Source organism: Bos javanicus, chromosome 6, assembly GCF_032452875.1.
Source record: "Bos javanicus breed banteng chromosome 6, ARS-OSU_banteng_1.0, whole genome shotgun sequence".
NCBI lineage: Eukaryota > Metazoa > Chordata > Mammalia > Artiodactyla > Bovidae > Bos > Bos javanicus.
In genome coordinates this window covers 108,941,641-108,956,921 of record NC_083873.1, presented here as the reverse complement: position 1 = coordinate 108,956,921, position 15,281 = coordinate 108,941,641, and the positions used below count along the sequence as shown (strand labels likewise).

The 15,281-nt window shown below is 35.7% G+C and overlaps 1 protein-coding gene across 2 annotated transcripts in view; it reads left to right on the top strand.

Annotated features, from left to right (window-relative positions):
• Nucleotides 1–15,281, top strand: part of RAB28 (RAB28, member RAS oncogene family) — a 97,959-nt gene that overhangs the window by 68,208 nt on the left and 14,470 nt on the right. For both annotated transcript variants that reach the window (XM_061420836.1, XM_061420837.1), the window contains exon 5: nucleotides 12,125–12,228. In XM_061420836.1, the coding sequence (XP_061276820.1) occupies nucleotides 12,125–12,228 (104 nt within the window). The remainder of the gene's footprint in view (nucleotides 1–12,124; nucleotides 12,229–15,281) is intronic.

Here is a 15,281-nt window from a genome sequence, read left to right as displayed (position 1 = left end):
TAGAGCATTGCCAAGCACCCCAGAGGCCAACCAGGTGCCTTTATCAGTCCTTTCTCTTCCTTCAGAGTTAACTGCTATCTTTTGTCCTAACATTTTCCTTGCTGTTCTTCTTAGTTTCATCATCTTTGTATTCTTCACTGATAGTTAATTTTGTCGTTTTAAAATTTCACATATTTCATTAAGAAATGAATGTCTTTCTGTTTTGCTCAACAGGTTTGTGATACTCATTCTTAATTGTGGTGTGAGACTCTAGCTCAGTTTTTCAGTCCTGTATAGTATTCCTGTAAAATGAAAGAATACATATTAGTTTAGACACCTTTGATATTTTGTATTTGTTTTAAGACCCTAAAAATGTTTTTCTTTCTTTTTTAAAAAACATTTGTTTATTTTCTGTTGTGCTGGGTCTTTGTTGCTGTGCAGACTTGTCTCCAGGTATGGCGAGCGGGGACTTCTCCCTGGTTCAGCGCACGAGCTTCTTGCTGTGGTGGCTTCTCTTGTTGTGGAGCATGCGCTCGAGGGCACACAGGCTCCGTGGTGGTGGCGTGTGGACTCAGTAGTCGCAGCTCCTGGACTCCGGAGCACAGGCTCAGCAGTTGTGGTGCATGGGCTTAGTTGCATGCAGGATCTTCCTGGATCAGGGATGGGATTTGTGTCTCCTGCCTTGGCAGGCAGATTCTTTACCACTGAACCACCAGGGGAGCCCCCCAAATATTTATCTTTATTCAACAAATATTTTTGAGTGGCTATTGAGTTTTGTGCTTTTTAAAAAAATTTGTTTTTTGTTTTTAGCTGCTTATAAAAGAACCAAGAAACGTAGCTTAAGTAATAATGAGCTTATTTTCTTGGCGTATTTGATTTCATAAAATCTTAATTTCTGTGAATCTAATACATCGTGAAAAGGAGAATCCTAACCTGAGGGAAACGAACACTGGAAGAAATATGGCAGGTGTCCTTCTTATAGAAAACACACATTAATAGGATAAACATTAAAAACAGTAGAAATGGGGAAAGGAGGGAAAAAGCATTTCACAAAGAAATTATAAAAAGTAACATATAAGAAAAATGTTAAACTGCATTGAGGTCTTTTTTTAAGATTTATAGTAGAAATTAGTTTCTTTGATGACACCTTTTTTCTTTATGTATTTGTGGAATCCAGTTTCAGGCAGTTGCATTTTTTAAGAAGTTTGGTTTAAGAATCTCCAAAGTCAAATTCTGGTAATTTTTTATTTTCTTGTGTTAGCAATTCTTCTAATACAGTATGATTTACTATGTCATCACAGAAAGACAGCATTAGAGAGTGTGCATGGCAGGGTAAAATTAAACATATGCTCACAATCAAATTAATGTATTTCATCTGTCTTCAACTAATAACAATCTGTCATGTTATCTATCTGAGTAGGGGCATAAACAGTTTATTTTGTGTTTGGAGTAACTTCCTGGAGGTAGTTAATGTGACAAGTAGTTTGTTTGAATTGAGTATAACCAGATCAACACTCTAGATGTTTCCTTGATAACCTAAAAATTACTGTGAAAATCCATACAAGTGCTATATCTGTATTTTGCTTCTTTAAGTTAGACAGCGACATATTTTGCAATAACTTCACAGAGACTATTGTTTTTGCCATTATATATGGACTAAGAAGCATAAATAGTTTATACTTTTAATGCTTTCTTTCTATTAACAGGGAACAGACAATAATGTAATAAGTTAGCATCGTACGGTACTTTCGCTTTTTTAAAAAACATGAAGTAATACATTCTGGTTTGAATGAAAAAGTCATATTCATTATAGAATATGTTCTTAATGGATGTCGAAAAGTGAATATTTAGGAAAATAGAAATATCTTAGGCCAATATAAAGCAATATAGAAACTGTTGTGATTTAAAAATTTTGCTTAAAGTTTTATATTTAGTTTGATTAGTAGCTCTGATTATTATATATTTGATACATAGTTTTTAGGCTATTTATTACATTTGGGACTGTATCTTGGGAGGCTGTTCTGTTCATTGCATCAACGATCCTGTAAGTAGCTGCAGTGGAGATTCTGAACATGGATGCCCGGATGCCAGTAAACAAATAGGACTAAAAAAGAGAAGTTGTCATATTCTTGGCTTATTAGCATTAGTGTGTGTATATTAGAAGTCAAAATATATACATAATTTTAAGCACATGTAAATCAAATTTAATAAATTATTAAGGGTATTTTACTTGTCATGTGTGGGCTAATCATGATGGATCATTTTTAAACATTATGTAATTTCACAATTTGTATGTACAGCTGCAAGTACTTTGTAAAGGACTTTATATAATCAAGTGCTAAGGCAGAGTGTCTTATTTTGTAATGCTGATGGGATCAGTTTTATGATTTACTGTTATTAATGAATGTTTTTAAAGTACTAGTAAGCAATAACCAGGTATATAATAGTTCACGTTTTTACAGTAATGAGCATTTAAAGTTTGATATCTTTATTCTTTTAATTAAAACTCTGAATAAAAGACTGTTACGTGATCATCCCCAAAACTAAGGTTCCTTCTTCTTTGTGAGACACTGGCTGGATTTGGAGCAGGATGGTTTGGTTCTCTCTCGTGCTGCAGGTGACTAGCAATGGAACTTTGGTTCAGTCACTCTGAACCTCAGTGTCTTGTGTGTGAAGTTAGCTAATGCTTTACCTGTCTGTCAAGATTGTTATGGGGCCCCTAGGCGTTCTGTAAATTTTGAAATGGATTTGAGGTTCTTCAGAAGTCTCTTGAAGTGGTTTCTCTGCATCTGTTCTGCCCTTCCAGCTCCCTTCTCCTCTTAGTAGCCAGAGTAAATTTTCCCAAAAGGCAAAGATCACATTGTGTCCTTGCGTACAGCCCTCCAGGGACTTTGCTTTGCCATGTTTGAGTGATATCTTTGTGTTTTACCACACATGCTCAGTATGCTTCTTTGTTTTCCTCAGTTGTACTCAGTCATTTTCCCTTTTACATTGTGTCCTAGTGACAGAAACATTTTTCTCTTCCAACTTCCTCCTATCCTGGTTGGCTTATTCTCATCTCTCAGATCTCAGACCAAAGAGGTCTTTCATGGCTACCTTATAAAATTGCCATAGTTGCCATGGCAGATTCAAGTCAATGTATGGCAAAACCAATACACTATTGTAAAGTAAAATAAATAAACAAATTAAAAAAAATATTGTCATAGTTGCTATCTTGCTTCTGGTCACTCTGTTACTCTCTATCTGCTCAACAACTCACCCACACACAATTTCTGATTATAATTGTTACATTGACTTGTTCATGTATTTGTTTACTTGTTTCAGTCTTTAATGTGAGAATAAGGATAGTATCTATTTTGTTCTCTAATTTATTGCTTACACTTAGCATAATACTTGACATAATAGGTGTTTATTTGATAAACTAATTTTAAGGTGGTGTTTTCTTTTAAAGAAGTACATGAACTATTTTCTTGGTAGCCTGTGATTTTTGCAACTGCATAGTTAATCTGAATCATCTTAGGTTGACTAATATGCAGTGTAATGACTAATGACTTTGTGTATAAGTATAAACCTTGCCATATTGTATTTTTAAAATTATAACATGACAGTGGCAACTATTTATGTATACAAGATGCCTGAACAGAAAGAAATGTGTCATATTCCTGAAATCTGTAGGAGTGTAACATTTATCATTTACAGTTTTCTTTTGAATAGTCTCTGAAATTATAAACAAAAGTTGTCACTGTGTAGTTAATAGAAATATTTTGAGTCCAGCAAGGGAAAGTTGAAGGTTTTCCAGTGTAGATCATCACCTGTAGGATTTCCTTTCAGTGCTTATATTTTGGCTCAGGTCGACTGGAATATATGAGGTAAGATAAATGAAAGTGTAGTGGTGTATTTGTTATCTACATGTATATGAACCTCTTAGTATCCTATAGAAGACCCTTATGCACCAGCCCTGCTGATTTTACCATCTCTTGGAAGCCAGGTTCTTCAGATGCTTTTGCACACGTTCCTTGGTAAAGAATGTGTGTCTCTTCTGTTTCTAAGGTTGTCTGGATAATTTTTCCTCATCCTTCAGGAGTTAGCTGAAGCATCATCTTCTCTTGTGAGATCTTTCTTGTCCCCCTGTGGAGTCTTAGAAGTTTTCTGTATTGCTCCTGTTGTACCTTATCTTATACAGACCACTGTTGTTCTCTTGGTCTTAGAATTTCATTGTATAATATCTTTCCACATGTGTTCCTCTCAGCCTTCTTAGCAGTTAGCACTTAGAAGACCCTGGATAAATAGTTCATGAATAAATAGATTAATGACAGTAATACTTATTATATGCCAGTCACATACTATGTACCTTGCTATGTACCAGTCATTGTCCTGTGTGCTTTATATGTATTTAGTCATTTTATCTATTACATATTAATATTATGTGGTAGGTACTATTGTTGTTCCCATTGCATGAGCAAACTGAGAGAGGTTGGTTGTTCAAGGTTCCACAAACAGAAACCACAAGGCATCAAGCCCAGGCAGTTTGGCTCTGCAGACTGTATTCTTTACTACATCTCCTACATCCTTTCCAAATAAATAGTGAATGATTGAAGAACCATAGTTTCTTCTATTTTTGCCATAATGCAAACATTTGAGAAGTTCAGAAAAGTTATTTCTTTTATTGAGACTAGTGTTTATATATAATCTACCACTCCAGATAGTAAAATAGTAACAAAGATCATCTATTGGGATATGAAAAATATTGTTGTAATGATACTTACTTTATGATGATATTTGACATAATGTCATTTTTATCAAGATTGTGTATTGTTTATTAAACACCATTCACTTTCTGTTACTCATCAAAATCTGTTTCTATATCCTGATATAAAGGCCACTTTATCCTGAAAGTTATCAAGATAAGTAAAGTTTGAACCATCACATCAGTTTAGGGGATTAGTGTCCCATTGGAATCAGCAGGACCAAATGAAGGATGAAAGTGACAGCTTTAGATTCAGAATTCTCATGTGTTGCTTCTAAATCAAAGCTTTGTTCTTCATTAAAACCAAAAAAAAGCATCTTAAGAATATATCATAAAATATTTATGGTTGAAATGACATGGCTTTGATTTGCTTTAAAATAAGAATGTGGATATGGATGAAACAAGATTTGTCATGACTTTATAATTTTTCACATATTTTGTATCTTCTAGCAAAATGAATTAACAAAAGGAGAATGCACTTTTGTTTTCATACTGTTTTCCATGTACATATTACTTGAACTGTTTAATGGCAGAATAAAGAACATTTCTCCAGTAGTTTACATTTGGTTTGTATTTGTTTCCCTGGTAACTAAAAATGTAATTGCCTTTCAATTTATAATTAAGTTTGATGTAATTTTTAAACTGTTCTGTTGAATATGACATAACCAGAATCTAAGAGATGGTTGTGATGCTGGATTTTATGATCTGACTAATTATAACTTCAAGTTTTCATTAGTTAATAACTCAAGACCCTATATAGGCTCAGGAAGAGGTTTATTGTTAACAAGAGTGATGAAAATCTATATTTTATGTTAGTTAAGGTAATTAGTGGTAAAGAATCTGTTCAATCCCTGAGTCGGGAAGATCCCCTGGAGAAGGAAATGGCAACCCACTCCAGTATTCTTGCCTGGGAAATTCCATGGACAGAAGAGCCTGGAGGGCTACAGTCCATGGGGTCACAAAAGAGTTGGATATGACTCAGCAACTAAACACCACCACCAACAGTCTGTATTAGTTAAGGCAATGCTAAATGCTATAAACAGACAGCCCCTGAAGTTTCACTATCTTAACACAATAACAATGTATTTCTTACTTATATAAAGACCAAACCCTGTTACTGCTTATCAGTGTCTCATCTCCCTTTCAGAAACCCAGACTCCTTCCATTTTTCTGGAACTGCCATTTTCAATAGATGGCTTCATAGGTTACTGTGAAAAAGGAAAGTAAGGACTGTCACACCAGAGTTCAAGCCTAGTAGTGATCAGTTCAGTTCAGTTGAGTCACTCAGTCCATGTCCAACTCTTTGCGACCCCATGGACTGCAGCACGCCAGGCCCCCGTCCATCCCCAACTCCCGGAGTCCACGCAAACTCATGTCCATTGAGTCCGTAATGCCATCCAACCATCTCATCCTCCGTCGTCCCCTTCTCCTCCTGCCCTCAATCTTTCCTAGCATCGGGGTCTTTTCTAAGGAGTCAGCTCTTCGCATCAGGTGGCCAAAGTATTGGAGTTTCAGCTTCAATATCAGTCCTTCCAATGAACACCCAGGACTGATCTCCTTGAGGATGGACTGGTTGGATCTCCTTGCAGTCCAAGGGACTCTCCAAGAGTTTTCTCTAACACCACAGTTCAAAAGCATCAATTCTTCAGCGCTCAGCTTTCTTCATAGTCCAACTCTCACATCCATACATGACTACTGGAAAAATCGTAGCCTTGACTAGATGGACCTTTGTTGGCAAAGTAATGTCTCTGCTTTTGAATATGCTATCTAGGTTGGTCATAACTTTCCTTCCAAGGAGTAAGCGTCTTTTAATTTCATGGCTGCAGTCATCATCTGCAGTGATGTTGGAGCCCAAAAAAATAAAGTCTGACACTGTTTCCACTGTTTCCCCATCTATTTGCCATGAATTATAGTAAAAATTGTACATATTAATTTTTCAAACAGCTTTCCAACTTCTTATCCAAATTATTCTTGTTAGCCAAAGTTAATTGGCTTCTAAGACTTCCATCTCATGTACCATGTGAGTTTTAAGAATATGGCAGATAGATTTAGTATCTTGATAACTTATTTTCTTTTGTTCCATTTTAATTTCCAGGTTAAGGTGAGTGAGCTAAGGGATTTTTTGGGGGGCTGAGCGCAGTTGGTTTTGACAGTGAAAAATTTGGGTTTTCTTGTCTGTCCAACACCATCTTAGAATTTTTTCATCTCGTGTTTTTTTAATCTCCGTTTATGTCAGCTACACAAGAAAGCCTTTGACATTGTTATTATTGATTTACTTCCTGCATTCTTATCCTATACAGTTCTGACCTTCACTTTTCAGACCCCTGTTTCTGCCCTTTCTTAGCTTCTGAGATTCTTCTATTGGGTCTTCAGGAACTTACAAATAAGATATCAGTAAAATTCCTATACTCGCAACATCTTCCTTGAACCAAAGTTTTTAAACTACTTCTGTCACTTAGCTCTCCTGTAAGGACAGTACTGCTGTCTCCTGAAGCTCTTTCAAATATTGACATCCCCTCCTGTATCTGCCTTATCACTAGTACTGGAGGGTGGGTAGTGACCTTCTTGTTATTGCTCTTTCCAGATCTTTCTTCTTTATCTTGCCTAAAAACCCTTAGATTTGACTATCAAGCTGTATGATTATACATGAGCCAACCCCTGAATCACTCACTGCCTTGAATTTCTTAAAGATTTTGGTTCCTGGGTCAGTCACTGCATTACTATTGCTTTCTTGATTAGCAATTTTAGTTGCATACCGATTCTCCTTTTAATACTTTGGTCTCTCAGTTCCTTGAATTCATCGTCTGCTATAATGTTGCCACCCATCAACACTAACATAGTGTTTGTTGTTGTTGTTGTTGAAGGATAATTGCTTTACCGAATTTTGTTGTTTTCTGTCACACCTCAACATGAATCAGCCATAGGTATACATGGTTATTCTGAAGACTTACTCTCTCCATAATATCAATTATCACTTTCTTGTGTCCCAGTTTGTCTGTTATCTCTCATCTTTGGTAACCCAATTTCAGTAATTTTTAAACCCACTTAAGACTTTGACATTGCTTAATCTTACCAATTTTTCATTTTCTAACTTAAATTCCAAGCTTTTTTCAATATAATCTACTCCTTAACATTTTTTATCTTCAATTACCTGCCCTTCTTTTCAGTAATTGTACATGATTGGGAAAACTCCATCACTACTTAACTGTAAATCTTTATTTGCTCAGCAGCTGCATCCATGCAGCTGTGTGTACCTGGAACAACACCTACGATACACTGTTTCGCTTAAAGTCCAGGTTAAACTATCTTCAAGTGATTCTCTTTATCTTCTACATGCATGGCAAATCTACTAGTATTTCTTACTCACTTTTTATTCCCAAAATATATTGAGAATCTACCCTACTTTTTATCATCTCTCTTGCTCCCACCTTTGTCCAAACTACGGTCTTCTCTTTCCTAGAGTTTTACTGTAATCTAACGCAGTGTCTTCTCTGCTTTACATTTAATTACAGTTTATTTCCCAGTAGCTCAGCAGTAAAGAATCCACCTGCAATGCAGGAGATGCAGGTTGAGAAGATCCCCTGGAGAAGGAAATGGCAACCCACTCCAGATTTTAGCCTGAGAAATCCCATGGACAGAGGAGCCTGATGGGCAGTCCATGGGGTCGTGAAAGAGTCAGACAGGACTTGGTGACTAAAACAACAAACAGTGGTTTATTTAGCAGCCCCAGCCTTTTAAACTGTAAGATGACATCTTAAAATTTTTTTTTTTCCTTACAAACCTCCCAGTAGCTTTGCATCTCTCTTTTAGTGACCTATATAGTTCCTGGCTTTTAAAACTTCATTTCCTGCTGTTTCCCTCTCTTGCTAACTCATCAGTCACTCTGGCCTCCTGGCTTTTCTTTGAGTGTGGTGAGTGTGGTCTTCACCTTAAGGGTCTTTGACCTACGTGTTTGAAAGAGTAATTCCTCTCATGTATATTTTATTTTTTTTCAGTAAGATATATCAACATTTGCAATACTTTGTAATTTACTTGTTGCTCTGTTTCTCTGAATTAAAATGTAGGTTCATTGTTACATATGCAGCTCTTAGGACAGTGCCTAGCCATGTCTGTGTTTGTGTTAGTTGCTTAGTTGTGTCCGACTCTTTGCGACCCCATAGACTGTAGCCCACCAGGCTCTTCTGTCCATGGAATTCTCCAAGCAAGAATACTGGAGTGGCCATTTCCTTCTCTTTGCCTAGCCATAGTAGGCACTCAAATATTCGCTGAGTGAGTAGAGTGAGTGATCAGTAAACTGGTTATCCATTGAAATTGTTAAGCATACTTTAAGCAGGGTATAGTATAGTAGAGCTGAAAGAAAGTTGCATATTACAATGTTAATGCCCATGTCTTTCAGCTGTTTTGATATTGGAAGGATATACACCAAAATTTTAACAGTAGTTGTTTCTAGTTAGTGACATTTTTTATATCCTTTTGATAATTGTTTTTCTGAATATTTGGGAAATGTTTATGTATTAATGCTGTTGGGAGATTTTAATTCCGTTTTCAAAAATAAAATACAGGAACTAGCTGTATTAAAATAAGAAAATAATAAGAGTAAGTATTTTATTAAAAAAAATAAAATACTGGTTCACTGAAGTAGGGTCCCCAGCCCCTGGGCCATGGACTGGTACCAGTGTTTGGCCTGTTAGCTACTGGGCCGTACAGCAGGAGATGAGTAGCAAGCCGGTGAGCGAGCGAAGCTTCATCTGTCTTTACAGCCATTCCCCTTTGCTCACATTGCCTCCTGTCAGATGTGCGACAGGCATTCTCATAGGAGTGAGAACCCTGCTGCGCTTGAATTGGTCATGGAAAAATTGTCTTCAAGAAACTGGTCCCTAGTGCCAAAATGGTTGGGGACCCCTGCACTGAAGGATATAAGGGAAATTAAATCATATCAGTAAGATGGTTACCACATGTATGCTAGATGAATACTGGATAATAATTTTAAGGATGCTTTCAGAAATCGAAGAAATGAAAGAATTTACCAGTATCTCACTGTAGTTTCATTGTCAGAATTTATTTCTGGATTATTTAGAATGAAGTATTCTAGTAACTAGGGCTTTCCTGGTGGCTTAGCAATAAAGAATCCATCTGCCAATGCAGGAGACGTGGGTTTGATCCCTGGGTCAGGAAGATCCCCTGGAGAAGGAAATGGCAACCCACTCCAGTATAGTTGCCTGGGTAATCCCATGGACAGAGGAGCCTGGTGGCTGTAGTCCTTGGGGTTGCAAGAGTCACAGCTTAGTGACTGAACAACAACAGACTCTAGTAATTAAGGCCTTTTAAATTTTGCTCACTAAATTCTAACACAACAGAGGAAAACAATGGTCAAATTCTGCGAGGGCCTTTTCTATATCTGCTGTGTCATTCTCAAAATCTCGGTTATTTAAGATAACTTTTATGTTTCTTAATGGTCTTTTATATTCCTAATACTGGTGGTAATTTTTTTAGGACCTGGATTGTATCTCTTTGGGTTCTCACTGCCTACCATAGAGCTTGGTATATAATAAATACTTACTGAATAATTTTGTATCAATTGATTAGTGATAGTTATTAGTCTCTAATGATTATCTTTGTTAGGGAAAAAACTTTTGCCTAGTAAATCCCCCAGTGCTATATAGATAAATTTATAGTAGTTTATCTGTGTAAGTAGTTGAGGAGTTATCTGGTAGGCAAGTGGAGAAGGGAGAGAAGAAAGAAAGGAAGAAAGACACAACCGTGGCAGACTGTGTTCCATTAGAAAAGACAAACGTACATACATGTTGAATGACAGACTTTATTTTTTTAATTTGACAGTGATTTCACTGGGGAATTTTCCTAGTGACATGATTTGTTCTTACTCTTGTTGAATTAGGAAAGTATTCTAACTTCAATATTATGGTAAACTAGATGTACAAATGTCAGTGCTAATAGCTTAGTATTTTAGTCGTCAACAAATTGATGCCTGTGGTATCTGGACATTTTTTGGCCTCTTCTTGTAAATAAAGTCTCAGTGATGTTTAAGGAACAGCAAGTTGTGGCCAGAAAAGAAAAAAGGTGCATATTATCCTAGTTAAGCAGTATAGATGGGGCTCAGGAATCCCCCAGTAGATCAAAAATCTCCTAGAGAAAGATCTCTTGAGCTTACAAACTAAAGACCTTCAATGTAATTTCAAATAAAGACTTTTACGTATTATGAGAGCACTTTTTAGTTGATAATCAATTGCCACTATTATGTAAGCTTACTAGATTTGCAAATTTACAAGTTTTTACAAGTCAGTTGGGTCCCTTCCTCAGGAAATCAGTTTAAGTTTTTTTTTCCTATATTGACTCAAAGAGCCTAGTTGTCCTTAAATCCTGTGAATATATTTGCCTTATAATTTGACAGCATTGAATCAACACCCTTATAGGGTTTGTAGTGTTGTAAAAAGAGAAACTGTTCAATAAAAGATCACATTTGAAAAAATTAGACTGTGTTGGATAAAACCAGTATTGGATATGAGTACTATGCTTTGCTTTAAAGCACCTACCACTATTCAAGAAAATATATTCTGGCCCATTACTGCTTTGAGAATGGACACTTTTAGAATTGGAAAGCAAATGAGCTATGTCTTTGTGAAATTAAACCATAACTGTAAATAAAGTAAGTAGACAATGAAATATTGATATCTTTTGGCAGAAAATTAATAATGTGCTTGTGTTAACATTAAAGTTTATAGAGATTACAGAACTATTGTAATTAATATATTAAGGTAATTAAACTTTCAAACCAAATATGCTGTGGCAAGTATATGTTACAATTAATCACTATGTTTAAATGCGTTATACTAATGCATATTTTTTGAGTATCATCAAATGTGCCTCAAACTATATAGATAATAGGAATGATAGCTTTTAGTTTTCTGGGCACTTAACATGTGCTGGTCATTGTGCATAAAAGTGAAAGTCACTCAGTTGTGTCTGACTCTTTGCGACCCCGTTGACTATACAGTCCGTGGAATTCTCCAGGCCAGAATACTGGAGTGGGTAGCCTTTCCCTTCTCCAGGGGATCTTCCCAAGCCAGGGATCGGATCGAACCCAGGTCTCCTGCATTGCAAGCGGATTCTTTACCAGCTGAACCACCAGGGAAGCCCCATTGTACACTAAACATGGATTAATTCTCAAAGAACTTTGTATATAATAGATCCATTTGTTTTTCCCAGGTTTTAGATTTAGAGACTGAAGCATAAAGAGTTTAAAAGAATTGCCCCAAATTATACCGCTAGTGTCTAAGCTGGGGTATAATCTTGGAAAAGAAGTCACATTTAAACTTATTAAATATTTATTGATTGACTTTATTACTGAATTTTGTTCTCTGTTTTTGTTTACCTTTCTAGTTGATTTGGAGCATATGCGAACAGTAAAACCTGAAAAACACTTAAGATTTTGCCAGGAAAATGGTTTTAGTAGCCACTTTGTCTCAGCAAAGACAGGAGACTCTGTAAGTAAGATAATGAATGCTAAATATTATAAATGATGTTTTACTTTTATTTACTAATACTCATAGGAAGTATACTTCCATTACTTAACTTTTAGATTAATTCCTATTGAAGACATAAAATACCATTAGGTTATATACAACATGCTTATTCTATTGATACTCCTCTTATAATTTATTTAACATAATTTCATGGTTCTTTTAGGGAATTAAAAATACAAAAGTTAAAAAGAATATAAATCACTCATAATCTCACCCTCCAGAGATGATCATTCATAACCTCATATGATAGTCTCATTTTCTGATGCTGCTGCTACCACGGCTAGTGGACTGCGTTTACTGAGTGCCTACTTTGTGATGGACATGTACTGCTTTGATTATCTCTATTTAGTTGTTAATTAATTAATTGTATTTGAATGGATGCTTATTCTGTAAATCACCATAACCATTTAAATAAGAAGTTTAGAATGATGTTAAAATATTTTTGAATTAGTCTAAAATATCTTCACATGTAAGTCAGATTTATTTTCTAGAAATCATAAGTAATTATCTTTGTTTTATAGAATAGTCTTATGTTGTGGGGGTTCAGGGTACACAGAATAAGTGGTGGAGATAGGATTTGTAAACCTAAGGGATTGACATTCCAGGGTTCACCATATTAACCATGCTAAATGTTTATTTTTTAAAAAATTGAGATCATAATATAGAAATAATTTTGTATTTTTTAATTTAATATGTTTATCTGTAGAAAATTTTCTTGTGTCACTTAATATTACTAAATAGATTAAAATCTCACTAGATTTAATAATCCATTAAATAAATGTTCAGATTTATTCAACCAGGTCCCTATTGTTAGATATATAGATTGTTTCCAAGTTCAGGACATTGTAAAATTTTGTCTGTAAGTTTTGATTATTTCCTTGGAAGAGAATTGAAACCTTTTGCCAAATTACCACCAGAAAGCCTAAGTTAATTTATCCTACCATCAGCATTGTATGAGTGCCATATCTCTGTAATCTTTTTTAACATTCAGAATTTATTTATTTTTAAAACTTTGTCAGTTTGGCAGACAAGGGATTAAAAGGTATTTTACTATTTAAATTTCTTTGACTGCTATTGAGCTTGAAATTTTAAAAATTTTATTGCCTACTTTCTGCTTATTATCTGTTTATAATATTATGTACTTATTATAAATTTATTTATTGTTGATTTTCTGCTTATTACCTGTTTATTATATTTTTGTTGCTTTTTAAAATTTTCTATGACCTTTTTGTGTTAGGGATAACATAACAGCCATTTGTCATAATTTTTGCAAATATTCTCTTTCCGCTGCCCAGATTTTTGTTTGATCGTTCATTTTCTTGACATTTTCAACCAAAGGACGTTTGAATTTTTCTGTGGTTTAATCTTCTTCATGTTTTCCCTGTATGATTTCACTGATGGTTTATATGCTCAGGGTAAATATTAAATAATATAAAAGTTATTTAATCTTTTGAGGGATCAAACTCATTTAAAAATGTGATGTGTTAGAACCCTTTACCCAGGATAATGCTAACGTGAGACACCTACCTACTTTAAAAATGTATACAGTATCAGTATTCCTTGATAAACCCATCCATGAATTGGGCTTTTACCCTCACTTATCTTCCTGGGGGTCTCTTGTCATTTTAGAATTATTTTAACTTCCAGTATTTTAGCTTGTGTCTAACGACTTAGTATTTTTTGTGTACTTTTAAAAATCCTCATTGTTTTCTTTTTAAAGGCAACTTTGAAATGGTTTGTTCCTGTGAAGTCACTTTACGTCATCTCCAATCATGGGTTACTTCCCTTCATTGCTTGAGAAGTTGATCTCCGGTCTTACTGTACTTTCTCTGATACTACCTTTGTCATAATTCTTAGTGGTGTCAGTATCTTTGTTCACCACCCCACCTCATCCATGCACCCCCATGCTCTGTCATTACAGATTACTGTAGCCCTTCTGTTATCTCATATCTCAGTATCAGGCATGCTAATCACTGACCAGCTTGAATGCCCTAGTCCAGTCAGTCTGCAGCCGCAGCAGGGCCTACATGACATTGATCCTAACACTTGCCCCTGACCTTTCATGTCCTCATTTTCCTTTCTTCCTTACTCATAGTCAGTCAAAATCATTACCATGCAATACTCTGTCAGTTTCCTTTCCCGTCAGTCACTTTATCTGACTTATTTGACTAAACCTTGACTACGCCCCTTTATATGATTGCACTCATGTATTTGAACATGATGAGAGAAAAAAGCTTAGAGGCATGTTGGAGGTTTCACTTACAGTCCACAGTCAGCTCACCTCAAGTGGACCTTAATGCTGCTTAGTACTTATGTCCTTAGGCCATTGTCTCTCTCCTTCACCTAGATGAGTGTTTCATAGCTTCTCTTCTCAAATCTTCAAACCTTCATCATCCATTCTCTTAGCCGATTCCCTTGTTTCTTATTTTATAAAAAAAATATTGAAACAAAGGGAAGACAACTTTGACATACTCTTGCCACCTCGTCTCCCCCAACTCTCCTTCCCACCCACTGTCCATTCCCACCTCTCTGTCTCCTCTGAGATTCCTGTGGGTTGGGCTGTCTCTGCTCGTAGCTAGTCTCAACTCCTCCCTTGTGCATTAGTCCCATGTGTCTTTGCCTCGTAACAAACATGGCTTAAAATTCTCACTCCTGCATCGTTTTTTTTCCCGTCTACTGGATTATTCTATCAGCACACGAAATGTTATGACTTCTCTTACCTTAAATATAAGAAAATGCTTGATCACCCACATTGTTAGCTGTTTCTTACTCTTTGCTACTTACCAGTAGAATGTTTTCAAAAGAGTTATCTCCAGTTCTCTCCTCCCGGTTTGTCTTCAACAGTTCCAGTCAGACTTTTGCCCCTAATATTTACCCCAAAATGCTCTTATTAAGGTCATCAGTGACCTCCTTTTTGCTCAATTCAATGGCCAGTTCTTAGTCCTCATCTTACTTGATTTAGTTGTAGCATATAAAATAGTTGATCACTCGCTCCTCTTGGGAATACTTCGTTC